General features: G+C 38.1%; 1 protein-coding gene across 10 annotated transcripts in view; it reads left to right on the top strand.

Annotated features, from left to right (window-relative positions):
* The window catches only part of cadps2 (Ca++-dependent secretion activator 2), an 874989-nt gene that overhangs the window by 616263 nt on the left and 243267 nt on the right, over window positions 1-15459 (top strand). For all 10 annotated transcript variants that reach the window (XM_051929794.1, XM_051929778.1, XM_051929757.1 and 7 more), the window contains exon 12: window positions 9751-9887. In XM_051929794.1, the coding sequence (XP_051785754.1) occupies window positions 9751-9887 (137 nt within the window). The remainder of the gene's footprint in view (window positions 1-9750; window positions 9888-15459) is intronic.

Here is a 15459-nt window from a genome sequence, read left to right as displayed (position 1 = left end):
ATCTGAGGCCATCTGTTCAAAAGTTTACATTTACATTTACTTATATGGTTAATGCCTTTATCCAAGGTGACTTACAGCATTTGTGATACAATTGGTTGCATTTCTTTTTTGGTTTTCCAATTGTAGCACAGGCAGGTAAAGTGACTTACTTATGGTCACACAGTGTCAGTAGAGGGATTTGAACCCACAACCTAAGGAAAGTTGAAGTTGAAACTGGAAATAGTCCATTCAACATGATAATGATCCAAAGCACACTAACATATTTAGCAAGGTTGCCACTGACCCAACTTAAAATATAGTTTATATAGTGAATAAGGCAGAGGGGCAACCCAAAAACCAGTGCTGGCATGAAGACTAAAATTTCATTCAAGAAGCAGAAGTGCACTGGGATTGATGAGAGCATGCCAAAAGCTTTGTGCAAGCAGGATCTCTACTAAGACTGCAGGTGCAGTGTTTTCTACTCAAATAGGTTTTGATAAAGTTTTATTTGTCTTACCAGATTACAGTTTTTCTCTAAGAGTATTTTTTGTCTTACTATGGCTATGGACAATTTCCAAAAGACAGTTTTTTCCCTTTTCATCTAGGCCCTTTTTGGAGAATTCTATGGGTCCAAAAGGAGTGCATGTTATTGCCTAACCCTTTTGGAAAACTTCAAAACACCCTTTTTCTGTTGCTAAATCACATGCGAAACAGTTTTGTGAAACTGTATGCTGAAGGATGTATGTTTGCATGTTTATACGCAGACATTTAAAATGTCTTGTTTATACAATAGGGAGCCATGAAACTTGACTGACATAGAGTAATCAAATTCGAGGTCATGAGCGACCAAACAGACCCAATGCCACATTGGGGCAAAGAGAGCAGGTGCCCCTCAGCAGAACTGTCTTGCCATGGACAAAAGGATTTTTTTAGCACTTTTAGTGACTTAACTTGTGCCCTAAAAAAAGTTGTATTTTTGTTCCTGGTTAGATAACTAACCGCTAATTCACACTAAATGCACCCTGATTCTGTTCTATTTTTAAATTTGTGCAGCGGGAATACCATTAAGTAGCTACTACTAATGCTGCAACTACTCCGTGAAACATTAACTTTTATATATTTTGAATTTTTTTTCCACTAATGTCTCTATATATGTGTATCAGTTATGGAGTAAATTGTGTTACTTGCAGTTTTATTGCCATTTTGAGTTTCTATTGCTTTTTTAGTAAGTGAATTGAGTTTCATTATTGCAATAGTTTTGTATATCCCTTATAAACTGTGCTTATTTTGCTTTTACAGCATTTCCGTTTTGCATTTATTTATAACCACATTGTCTTAATCATCTATGAATCTGTTAAAGGAATACTCCACATGAAAATGTTCTTTTTTGTATGTAACTTGCCCTGTGTGTTTAGTAATGAGGACCAAGAAAAAAGTGTATTCTTTCATGGGGAGCAAAGATGTTTAGAATGGCACAAAATAGAGGCCAACACTGGACCACAGCAAACTATATCATAACCCTCTGTGACTGATGGATAGACCAGAGCAAGACAGCAGTAATTTTTGGGGTATCAACCAGGTAACCCTGTTTACTGCATACACAAAAAAAACCCAAAAGGGGTACACTGCAGTACAACTGAAAAGACAACTGACCCAAAATCAGATTACCCAGTGTTCTGTGATGCATTTCTCTCTGAGATTTCATACAGGAGCTCTTCAGTCTTGCCTCCTAGTCATGAAGCCACTACCACCTTCCTCACCCAGCCAACAGAGCCCCCTCTCGTCCCAGAGTGGTATCGATTACCTGAGTCGATCCAGCTCACCCCTCATAAGGGACCAAGCCGAGAGGTCAAGAACCCAGGAGAGGGTATTGGTATTGGTGTAGAGCTCCCTTTGCCTATGTTAGACACCAAAATTGTATGGTTCAAGAGCCAGTATGTCACCAAGGGGTTGGAGTCCTTATGGGAAAGCAACTACTACAGCAGCATGTGGTCGGTCACCTAGATGAACTTCCTCCCCAGAAGGTATTACCTGAGTTGGGTTATGGCATGTTCAATGGCCAGGAACTCATGCTCAATCGCCACATACCTCTTCTCCCAGTCCAGCAGTTTCTGTTTAAAGAACATAATGGGGTGTATGGCTCCATCAAGAACCTGGCTCAACACAGCACCAAGGCCAGTGTCTGAGGCATCATTCTGGAGGAGGAAAGGGAAAGCAAAGTTAGAGGTAATCAATACAAGAGTTGACATAAGGGCCATTTTTAGGTCAAGTATAACAGAGGTGCAATCAGCAAAACTGGGTCACAAATCTCAGACAGCACCCGTTTGCCATTTATTTTGCAGCTGGGGCCAGTCACAATTTGCATCCACTTTGGAGTACTGTGGCTTGACATATCCTCTGCTTGACATACTGTATACCTGAAGTATTTAGCTTCAGTCAACCCGTAAGTTCTTTTTGTTGTTGATCTGGCATTGTGGATGGTATCAAGGACAGCCAAGAAATGCTGTACAAGATGCTTCAAGATGCTGGAATATATGACCATGTCATTCAGGTAGACGGCATTATAGGTCATGGGGGTTCTAGGTGCTCTGGAAGGTGGCTGGAGACCATGTCGCCCAAAGGGTAGGATGCAGATACTTCCAGTGTCCTCAGGTTAAAGCTAAACATGTTTTTTTCCTTTGCTGAGATAGTCAGGGGAATCAGCCTATAATCCTTTGTCATGTCAAGAATGTGCAGGTACTGGACGCTCCCAAAGTACACCAGTAGATCATCCACCTTCAGAATGGGATATGCATCAAATCCAGAGACCTGATTAAACTAATGAAAGTCATTGCAAGAATTCCTAAAGTTGCTCTCCTCAATAAGACCCATGTCCAACTGTTTGGCCTCTACCTTCTTCACCTTTGGGAGACAATACTGCTACTACCTAATTATGACCACCAGCTCTGTTACAATATCATGGTAATCAGCATAGTACAGCCCGGTTGAAAATCCACCACCCTAATCACTGGCATCTCCCAGCTTGTGTTTCTGTTTAGGGTCTCCCCATAATTAAGGCTGCTTGGGTCTCCCAAACCTCCTGGAGTTTTGCTACCCTCCCACTTATTCCAGGGCTTAAGGAGGTTACGTGATACAAATGATACTGTGTCTGTCAGTTAGGTTTAGAAGCCAGGTTATCCACCAACCCAGTAAGCGAGAAGTTTAAAGTGGGAGGTGTGTATGAGAACCATAACCCTGTCTCCTGGGCGAATACTGGTTTTCATTTGTAATGCCAAGCTTAGGCATGTTGTGGCACCTCCATGTGCTCTTTTATCAGGGATCATAGGTTATCAAAGCAGTCGCACAAGCTTGAGACATACCCCAGAGTATTGTGCTTTTCTTCACCTAAGCTCTCCTTTATTAGGTCAAGCAAGCCTCGAGGTTGCCTTCCATAGAACAGCTTGAATGGTGAGAACCACGTGAAAGCCTGTGGTTCCTCCAGGAAGGCAAACAGAATGAGGGAGCAGCTGGTCCCAGTCTTTCCCATCTGCCTGCGCCACTTTTCTCAGTATCTGCTTGAGCGTTTGGCTAAATCGCTCAGCTAGACCATCCATCTGTTGGTGATAACACAGGTGGATAATGTGAAGTAGTTTGGTGACCTCCCTGAACAACTCAGATATGAATGGTCCCCCAAGTCCGTGTTTAACTCTTTGGGGATACTGACATTCGCAATGGAATGGTTGCAGCATAATGGGTGGTGTAATCAATTAGGGCTAGGAAATATTTGTGTCCCCGTGCAGAGGTTTCAAGCAGGCTGATTATATCCACACTGATCTTCTCAAATGATATGGCAATTATGGGCAAGGAAACGAGTGGTGCACTGTCCTGCTGGGGTATTTGAGTTAGCTGACATTCTACAAAGCGGAACACTTCTTCATGTATACCAGGCTAATAGAAACATGCCATAATCATTTCTAGGGTGTTGTCCATGCCTAAATGGCCTCCAAGGATATGACCATGGGCCAGGTCATAGATCTCATGGCAAAAGGGCCACAGAACCAGCACCTGGCTTTATTTCTGCTGTGATGTTCCACCTCCCGGTAAAGTAAGTCATGGTCAGGCACGAAACATGGGCCTTGCGCCTTTGAGTCGGTCGATGGTTTGCCCATTGACAGAGACTACCTGTGTTTCTTGTTTGAAGGAAGAGGGAAGGGAACAATACTAAAGATGCTGGAAGGCCATTGGGTCTGATGTAGCTCCGTTGACACTTCCAATTTCATGGGCAGGGTTGGCGCCAAGGTTCATCTCTTGGACACTAGTCTAGTCATATTGACTAATACACACCCTTACCTTTTCTCTTGCATGACAGGGGATCATCTTGGGATGGTGGGACGCAATTCAGGGCCAGGCTCAACATCCGTCCATTGTCAGGCAGCAGCAGATCTTCTGCCAAGTATAATAGTGTAAGGAGGCTGTGACATACCTTGTATGCAGATAGGCCTCACCTTTTTTCCGACATAATATTGCAACGGGATGTAGCAGCACACAATGATAATGATGTTGCTGCTGGAGTCATATGGGGCCTGCACTACCTGTCCATTTATTCAGGTTTTGCAAGAAAAAGGAAATTAGGTAGGGTTAGCCATGGCCTCATAACAATACCATTCTCCATTGGTCCACACATATCCTCCTCCAGGTGCTAAACAAATCATGACCAAATGTCCTGACTCATTGCACTTGTAGCAGCATACAAAGCTGGGTGGGTCCTCTCCCTTTTTTCTCCTGCATTTGGTTCTCTACTGACTGCATCTGTCTTTAGCCTTGTTAGCTTCAAATGTTTCCTTTCCTCTGACCTCTCCGTCTGAGCAGCACTTTGGTGGTACTTAGTTGTTTCCATGAGCCACTCCATATCACCCCAGTACTGCTGACTGACTGGACGAGCCCGATGTCCATGGTGCACTTGGATTAGGAAATCACATGCCACCATCACAACCACATGCTCCACCATGTTTTCCCACAGCTGGAGCCAGCATTCTCCAGATATCAAAAGCTTGAACCCAGGCCAGACTTTCAGGGTTATACCATCAGTTGTGGCAATTGCTGGGTTGGGCAGTTCTGTGGTAGGGCCATACCAGGCCAGAATTTTGAGCTTGAGGATCTTGGGACTTAGTTTTAGCCTCTGAAACTAGATATTAGGTTTTCTAACTGACAGACTTCAGCATATGTAGATAGGCAGCATTACATCCTCCACACTGATCCTCAAAGGTTTGAGCCCCATTGTGTACTCCTTTGTGCCAAACACAGCTCCAATGCTATCATTAAATGATACCCCCATTACAGGCCTTGTGATTAACAATAAGTGACACAGTGACAGCAATTTCACCTTTAATGGTATCAAAGCTAAAGAACCAGTCATAGACCTCAAGATAGAGAAAGAAAACCACATTCCTATCTACATCCTTCAACATCTGCAATAAGATGCTACAGATGTTCTAACAAATGATTCTGGTGAGTGCCCTCTTCTATGCGGTGGTGTGCTGGGGAGGCAGCATAAAGAAGAGGGATGCCTCACACCTGGACAAACTGGTGAGGAAGGCAGGCAGGCTCTATTGTAGGCACGGAGCTGGACAGTTTGACATCTGTGGCAGAGTGACGTGCGCTGAGCAGGATCCTGTGAATCATGGAGAATCCACTGCATCCACTAAACCGTATCATCTCCAGATAGAGGAGCAGCTTCAGCGACAGACTGCTGTCACTTTACTGCTCCACTGACAGACTGAGGAGATCATTCCTCCCCCACACTATGCGACTCTTCAATACCACCCGAGGGGGGGCGGGGTAAACATTAACATTATTCAAATTTATTGTTTGTCTCTATACCTGCATTGTTATCACTCTTTAATATTTTCTTTATCAGTATGCTGCTGGAGTATGTGAATTTTCCCTTGGGATTAATAAAGTATCCATCCGTGGAATATTGTTTAGAAGGAAAGCAGCTTGAAATTTCTTGCAGAGATAATCACTAACAAACTGAAATTGGCACAACACTTTTCAATGCCTTTACTTCCTCAGATGCCACAGGAAAGTTTGTATTTCTTTTCATTTTCTTACAAATGGCTATAGGTGACCAGTGGCATCATTTCTCACTGGCTGCATAATATTTTGGTACAGCACCAGCTCAGCCCAAAATCATAAAGCACTGCAGAGGGAAGTGGAAGCAGAATATTACCAGTACATAGCCAACACATTTTCTGGACATAGGCAACACTAACTACCTTACAAAGGCAAACAGTATTACTGAAGACTTAAACCATCCTGTGAAATTGCTTTTCTCACTCCTCCATCTGGAAAACAGTAAAGGATCATGGCACTCGCATCAGTAGATTCATGGACATTTTAGAGTGAAGATGGATGAGATTAGAGATGTTTATTGTCACATACACTGTGAATATATTGGGAAATTCTTGTCTGGTGATAATGATGTATAAATAAATACAGTAGCACAAGATAAATAAATAATAAGATAAGCATAAGGTAAATAGATAAATAAATAAATACAGTTTAGAAAAGGTAATGTACAGTACAATTACACAGTGGGAGGGTATTTAGCACAAGGTACTGGGCAAGTTGAATCAGGTTACTGATTAGGGGAAGAAGCTAATCTCTGAAGTGGATGGAATGAGTGGTGAGGCTCTGGTACAACTTTATAGAATGCAGAAGTGAAAACATGGAATGAGCTAGGTGCTGTTGTCAGAGTTAATGGAAAGTCCTTTGGAGGAATTTACGATCCTGGCAAGTCAGGTAACCTACCCCACAGTGATCTGTCTAGTCAAGATACTTTCAATAGTGCAGCAGTAGAAACAACCAAAGCTGTTTAGCCTCCTCAGAAAGATGAACTTTTGCCAAGTCTTTTTGAGTATGCAAGTGATATCGATAGACTACGAGAGGCAGTCAGTGATCTGGGCACCTAGGAACCTGAAGCTGCTAACTTTCTGCACAGGGCAGCTGTTGTTGTGGAGTGGAGCAGGACTGCATTTATTCTTTCTGAAGTCAACAATGACTATGTTTTGTCGACATTTAGGTAGAGGCTGTTGTTATGGCACCAGACAGTCAGGTCTTGTACCCTTCCCCTCTAGGCAGCCTCATCACTGTCACTAATGAGCCCAATCACAGTGGTATCATCCAGAAATTTGATAATGCCGTTTCCCTCATGCTTTGCTTCACAGTCGTAGGTGAGTAGACTGTACAGCAGTAGGCTTGGGCAGCAGCCTTGTGAAACACCAATGTTGATAAACAGCATGGACAAGTTCTTTTTGCCAATCTTCATTGACTGCAGCCTATTTAATACTGTAAAGTAAAGGTCTTCTTTACTTTAGCACCAAGCTGGAGGGCACAATGGTGTTAAAAGCAGAGCTTTAATCAATAAACAGCATCCTGAAATAGTGGTGGATTTTCCTTTCCAGAAGTCTCAAAACAGTGTGCAGGATGAGGGAAATGGCACTATTAACATACCTGTAATGCAGGCATGCAAACTGTAGAAGATACAGGGTAGCAGGAATGTTGTGTTTAATGTGAATTATGATCAGTTTCTCCAGACACTTCATCACCACAGAAGTAGTCTGAGGAATGCTTGGATTTCTCGTTCTCACTATCTACAGGTTCTCAATAGGGTATTAACCATCACTTTTCTCATTCTTTCCTTATGGTAAATGGTATGGGATCATTAGCACTCACATTACTTAAATTCAGGATTAGATTCTATTTAGAGGTCATAAGTTTACTGAACATCTAGTTGTAAAAACAAATACTATATGTGCCCTTGCATGCAAAGTTACTAAACAGTCAGTAATATACTAACAAATACTGCACATGCTCTGGATGTCTTTAAGAGCAGCTGTGCTAAGTATAAAATATTGTATCTTGAATTTGGCATGAAAGCAGTATCAAGCATTGATGATTTGCTGTACTATTAGAGTAACTGTGGCTGTTCATATCACAATGCCCAGTGATTGACTGATGTCTTGTCTTGAGACTAATGCTGGCTCAATAGGTATGAACAAATCACAACCATGCCTTGAAAAAACAGGTTCGAGAAAATGGATGGATAGATATTGAATGCGTCATCATGGTTAACTGCCCATTACCTCTATGTAATTTGTAGACTTTTTATAAGAAAAATATGGAGTATGGTAATCAGCAAGAGAAATGTAATTATACAAGATGCTGCCAATTGCTTTCAGAATAGACTTTAGCCCCAGTGAGCCTAGATTAGATTAAGCAGGTTTGAGAATGTTACCTTACCTTCTTTTAACAATTTCGAGTGAATGTCTTCACCTAATATTGTACCATTTCTTTTCTTTCTTGGTGGAAAATGTGTTCTCAAGGATGAGAATGCTTCTTTTCACAAAATGTGTGTGGTTACCAAGTAGTATGATGATCTTGACATTAAAGTTATTCATATCCAGCATTATTTTCTTTGCCTTTATATTGTATCTAGTGTTTGCTGTATGGGAGTCCTTAGAATAAAGTCTCACAATGCATTTTCTCCCACATCGGCGAGACATGAGTTGATTAACTTTATTGTGCAAGAATGGTGCTACGTCGTGTGCGGAGTTACAGGTGTGCTTTAATTCTGACCCATGACCTTGAATTGCATTCAGGAACTTTAAAAATGTATTTGTGGATATTTAATTCTACACCACAGCATATGCAAGGTGTTCCGGGAGCAAGTGTTACAAAGCAGCATCATATTGATTTGTGGGCTTTTTGTTTGTTGACAGTAAATTGGTGTGATAAAGGCCAATGCACTGTTTTAAGCGACCAACTGTATTTTTGCTACTACTTGAGATGTAATAAATTAATTTTCCCGGATGTCATTCTCTCAAATTAGATTTAATTAGTCTGTATAATAGTTAAATCTCTTATGGACAATTACAGATACAGTAGATGAATTTGTAAAATTACTAACTGGTTTGCTACTATAAAGCTAATAGTGAGTTTCATTAGTAGGAAAAGGTAGCTATTACTGTACTTTCAATGACAACTGTAATTGTCTTAATTTTTTAATTATCATTTTATAAGTGAAGATATTCAAAAGTACTAAATGAATTTACTTTTAGATGTTTATCATTTCAGTTTTCTAAATATATAAAACCAAGGTTATTGTTGTTTAATTGCATTTTTAAGGCACTGCATAATAATTAATTGAAATGTATTTCCATGAAAATCCAGCACAGTGCAGATAACAGTTTTTTTATTATACCACTTTTGACAGGCCTAATGTGGTGTAATAATTTTGTATAATTAAGTTGAAATCTATTTATGTAATATACCAGTTATTCATTTGTGTGAAGATGGTAGTTTCTATAGCTACAATAATTCATACTTTATAATCAGCACCATTACATTGCAGGGGAGGGGGACAAAAATCCTCCAAGACTGTCATATTGAAACAGTAAAGAAAAAATCTAGTAGGTAGATGTAGCTCTATTATAATTGACTTGAATCTTAAAATTTAGTGCAAAATGTGTGAAGAATAAAGGGATTAAAATTCAGTTAGCACAACCTGGGGGGTGGGGGAGATTTTTTGGGGCCCTTTATTCAACGAATGAATAAGTAAATAGATAATAAGGCTTGTTTTGTCTAATGATGCATGGTATAGCTTTACTTTCAAAGTAAATAATTACTTGTACAAATAATATTTTAAACTAATTATTGCATTAGGTTTCTAATATTAACAAAATTCCATTTTTATATAATTTTACCTTTTTTTTATTTTTCTTGAATGAACAGATTTAGACCGATCTCAGAAATATGGCATGGATGAATTTATATCTGCTGATCCCTGCAAGTTTGATCATGCTGAGTTGTTTCAAGTGCTTCAGAAGCAAACTCTCCAACACAGAATGAATGATTCCTTTTCCTGTCTGGTGAGTACAAAGATGTGAGAGAGAAAAAAGGTGCAAAATTGCTGTTATGATGTGGCGCTAACCTTGAGGCTCTTTCAGTAGCCATACCCTGGGCTAGGATAAAGAATTCCAATCAATTGGTTTCAAATATGAAAATTATACACTCCGAGGCTACTGCTGTGCCACTCAGTGGAGAAGAGAATAGAGTCAAGCTGGCTCTAGAGTGTGGTTTATTAGTTCCTCCAGAGAGCTCAATACGTGCAGAAGCCTTAATTAAAGACAGAAGACTTGTGGTAGGATTTGCTAACACCTGTACAGGCATTCGAGGGTGCAGAGTGGGTTCGCCAGATGTCAGACATTATGTCATCTTGCAATTTCCTCTTTTATTTTTTGACTTAAAGGATGAAAAGAGCTAAGATAATAAACCTATAGTGAGAGATGAACAAAATAAGACAGGAAAAGAATGTGCTGTTTCCAGGTAGTGGACAAACAGGTGAAATAGTTATTGAAAAGAATCAAAACCTAATAATTTGTGGTATTTCTCCTCCTAAAAATATAGATTTTCACACTGCCTATCTCTATACACCTGTCTTTTAAGACTATTGTTTTGTTTGTTACACATACAATGTGGTCTTTCTTACCAAAATGAAATAAACAAAATATTAAGAGCAGGGTTAACATTTTTACCAATGTCATAGTGGAAGAAAACAGACATAATTTAATGGGCAGTACTGTTCATATTTAAGAAGGCTCGATTGTTTAAAATTTTTCAACACAGTGTAATGATTTGTTTTGTGTAGAAAACACCTCATTTCAAAATCGGTAGTTATCTGGAGTTTTAAGTGACATTGTGGGTGCTGACTATTGGACTCTGATTGATGTCATGTAATACCAATATTTAGCTTTGTGGATAGTACATTTAGCCACAGGAAAAGCCTTAAGGCTGATTTAGGGAATCTGCAAAATGCAATTGTCACTTTTCAAAAAAGTACTTATCATCCCAGCTGAGATGCCCCAGGGGTGGGAATTTTCTTTTCTCTTGACAGATTCGCCTAAGTGTTATCCTTAAATCAGGAGATGTTAAAGGAAGTCATGCACGTCCCTAATGTAATTATAAACGTTCAATGTTCTGAGCATCCTCTTAAGACTTACCGCTGTTTTTTCTTATATGTTTTTGCGTGCAAATAGGCAAAAATGGTAGTTCATCAGAAATATTGAATATGATCTTTGGACACCCATGTTCATTCATTCTTTCTTTCCTTTGAAGAAAAATGCCAAACATAAAATTTCACATATAGTCACAGATTGTTTAAATATTATAGTCAAAAAATTATCAAAACTTTAATTGATTTTTCTTTCTTTGAAATGAGCAAACAGTAGCTTTACAGACTAGAGAACACATACACATTTCAAGAAATCAAAATTAGATTTTTTTTTTTTAATTTAATCAGGTGTTACATGTATTAACATTTTTAGATTATTTATAAATGTAATGCTCTCTCTTGGCATCCATTTAAATTAACAGTAAATAATTGAAAGTATCAGTAATTATAATTTAGGATTATATAAGAATTCATTGACGAGAACCCTAATGTGCTTATTCTTATTCTATTCTTAGCAAAAATATCAAGCCTTTGTACCCATTTGTATTTAAAAGTTGTCTCAGATATGTTGTTTGTGAGACATATGAAAAGATATATTTTATCTTTTACGTAACTAAAGATTGTTTTGTAATTTCAGTAGCCTGATTAGGCTAAAGTACACGTCTTCATATTTTAATCATCGTTAACATGCAACACCAGATGGGCTGATTTTTCATTACACTACCCCTCCCCCTTACTTAATCCATGATGTAGGCTTGATGTAAATGTGAGGCATTTCTTTCAACATAAATAAAGACGGGATTTCTCTTAATGGGATTCTACCTCAAATTTAATTTCATTTCAATTCAACAGATCATCTTGCCTCTTGTGTAAATAGCAGGGGGCTTGAGATATCCAAATCATAAATAGGAAAATCATTTAACACTGTAAATTTTAAATATGTCTAGATGTATTTTTTCTGAGTATACTTAAAAATTACTATGAAAAAGCATGATTTATTTAAACTATATTACTAATCTGTCTCTAAAACAATGCAGAAGTATACCATTTTTGTTGAGTTTCAGAATCTTAATTCATACAGAGCACCGTAGTTATGGTTATTTCACATAAACTCTTTAACATTTACTTATTTGGCTGATAACTTTATCCAGGGTGATGTACAACATTTATGATACAACTAGTTACATTTCCTTTGGTTTTCCAATTGGACCACAGGCGGGTGAAGTGATTTGCTCATCGTCACACAGTATCAGTAGCAGGATTTGAACCCACAACCTGAGGGTTTGTCCAAAGTCTTAATCGCTGTACCACACTGCCTGCCTGTATAATGTTTACTTTCTATGGATGTTATTTTTTTCTATATATTTGTTGTTTTTTGGCACACTGATCTCGTGATTTATATTGCTGATGTACAGCTGTAGAGATCTTTTCATGAATGTTTGTTCTTCTTATTTTTTTTTTATACTTTAATTTCCCTATCACATTCCTGTCGATACACTATGTGTGTTAGGTTGATTCATGACTGAAAGTGAGTGTGTTAGTGTGCATCATCTCACAAAACTCTGAACTGGATTAAAAAGATAGATTTTTCATTTTAGTTTCTAAAATATCAGCTTCAGTTTATGAGCACTTTTATGTTTGTGATTTATACATCCCAATGGAATATTTTTAAACTTAACAATAAGACACTTAAAAAATGCTGTTAATAAGAAGAGGCCTTTGTTTAGTTTATATTTACTATAGTATCTTTGAACTATCCAAATTTTCAACAGATGGATGACCAAAAAGTAGACATGACACCTTCTCAATGTTAAAAACGTCTAATAGTTACAAGGTCAAGCTTCAGTGATTGATGTATTTATTTCATTATTTTATATCCCATTAATGGATTTCTTGTGTCTGTACTGTCATAATCTTCCTCTTAGTTTCTCACAGTTTTCTGTGTAGTACATTGGGTAGAGAGTTGCCTCCAATGAGTTTGATCAATTGTGATAGCTTGATCTTCCTCCCATCCAATGTCAGTCACTTTGAAGTCTTTGTGACAGGTCGCCTGCCATGTCTTGAATGGGTCCTTTTGCTTCCACTTCCCCTTTTTGGCTTCCCAAATCACTGCTGTCCTGTGTACCTGTGTGATATGACCGTGCATTTCTACTTGATACACTGTGTCTTTGAGCCCTGGTGGAGTTTATAGTTAGAGAAAGGCACCTTTAAATTTGGCTGTCTTTGAGTATGCTATTCTCAAAGACAGATTGTTTTTGCATTTATTCATGGAAGTCATCTTAGTCGTTTTGCTGTGTAAAGCATCTTTTGAAGCTGTGCTGTTATTTCATTCCCAATAATATGCAAATTAATTATTTGTTACCTTTGCATTAACCATACAGTTTTCTAGAGATATACATGGGGCTTTTTCCTGCCTAGCACCCTGTGCTTTCTGGGATAGGCTCCAGTCTCATACAGTCCTGCTTAGGACAAATGAGCTTAGAAAATGGTATGGTATATACTGTATAATCAGTATGTACAGTAAAAATAAATAATATCATGTATACCGTATAATCAGTACAAAGGCATACTGTCATGCATTGTAATACCCACTCTGGATTATAGAGGCTGCAGCCATTTCCAGCAGTATCAGGAGCAGAATATGAACTGGCCTGAACAGGGCTCACTCAGACACACACTTGGATAGCTATAATAATCAAGTATGCACATGAGGCTTTGAAAATCCACACAGACACAAGTAGACCATGCAGACTTCACACACAAGTGCCTGAACCAGGACTTAAACCCAGCGTTCACCACCTTCCTTTCAGTTTGTACAGTATCACATTTTATTAAATATAAGCACAGGAAGGTTAGGTCACATAGAACAGAACCTGCAAATGCTGTTAATACAGATTTTAAAGATATTATGCCTCTGTTATTAATAATATCGTAGACAAAATGGTACACACTGAAAATGAGATGTATGGTGTAGAAATACAGCATTGCTGTATTAATTTCAGTACATTTGCTTATCATTCATAATAAAGCATTCCAAGTCTGTGACATTTCAAAAATTAATCAGCTAATATACACATCTTACCTTTATGATTACTTTACTTAATGTGCATGTAATAGAACAATACTTAATCCTTATATTAAAAGGACCTATTAGTGAAGTTTTTGCCTTTATTTGGAGTTTTTATGCTTATTTTACATTCTCTGCTTTTCAGTCTGCGATGTGTTTTAGTTGAACAATTTAGGAGTTTTTGTTTTGTGTGTGTGTCCTGTGGTGAGTTGGCACCCTGCCCGGGATTGGTTCCTGCCTTGTGCCCTGTGTTGGCTGGGATTGGCTCCAGCAGACCCCTATGACCCTGTGTTCAGATTCAGCGGGTTGGAAAATGGATGGATGGATGTTTTGTTTAATGCCCTTCATACTAATATGACAGAAACTAAATGAAATCTTCTAATATAGTTATAGAAAAATGCATCACTATGTATGACATGGTGTTTGTTCAGTTAAAACACCATCTTTAACATACATAATTAACCTTTAATTCTAAAATGTAAAGGTTACTGACATCTGCTTTAAAACAAGATGTAGAGCAACCTGCCATAGTGATCTTGCACTATAATGGGATAACTTTGTATCTTACATCAGATTGTGACAACATATTCAGATTTTATGCATCACAGTAAGATGCAGTGCAGTTATTCCTGCTGCTCCCTAGAAATATGGCCAAATGAAATTGTTGTCTGCCTATCTTTAAGCAACCAAAGCAGAAGAAACTTTTTTTCATTGAAATTATTTGCTACTGATCTTCTTTTGTTTTTGTTTATTGTATCTGTGTTAAAATATCCTTTTTGCCTGTGTTAAAAAACTGTATTTACACTGACTTTTTTTTTTAAACTTGATTATTTTTAATTCATACTCTGCTGAATTCATCAATAACCTGCTCCCAACAGAGTTCATTTCTACAGTAAAAGTGTTTCTTTTTGTTAAGCCGAATATAACTTTCCATTTAATGTTGAGCTATTTTAGTTACTATTATGTTGTTTGCTTTTTTAAAGTACTTTGCTACGATATTCATCATGAAATGTACAATTGTAAATTACTTTCTGCAGAATAATTAATTGTTTATTGAAGCATTAACATAGAATGAAATAAATGGCTCTTTGGTTTACCTTTATTCACCAGCTTTTCTAAATTCAGTTGTATGGTTATTGCCCTTTTCATTTTCCATTTGCTTTACTGTCATAGTAAATGTTCAGTTCAATATGTTCCATACTTAAATGACAGTGCTTTTGTTCACTAGGCCTTGTGCATAGTCAGACTGAATGTTTTGAATTTCTCTCAATTCAAACCTAGATACTTGGGTACATTGCAAATTGTCTTTCATGCAAAGTAAATAGTGAACATGGAAAAAATGCACACAAGAATAAACAAGAAATCATTGAGCAGCAAAGGGGTTTAATATGGTCTTTGCAAAGTATAACCAATAATTACCAGA

This window comes from Erpetoichthys calabaricus, chromosome 1 (genome assembly GCF_900747795.2).
Source record: "Erpetoichthys calabaricus chromosome 1, fErpCal1.3, whole genome shotgun sequence".
NCBI classification, from domain to species: Eukaryota; Metazoa; Chordata; class Cladistia; order Polypteriformes; family Polypteridae; genus Erpetoichthys; species Erpetoichthys calabaricus.
The sequence above is the reverse complement of the archived record's forward strand: the minus strand, read 5'-3'. Positions and strand labels throughout refer to the sequence as shown.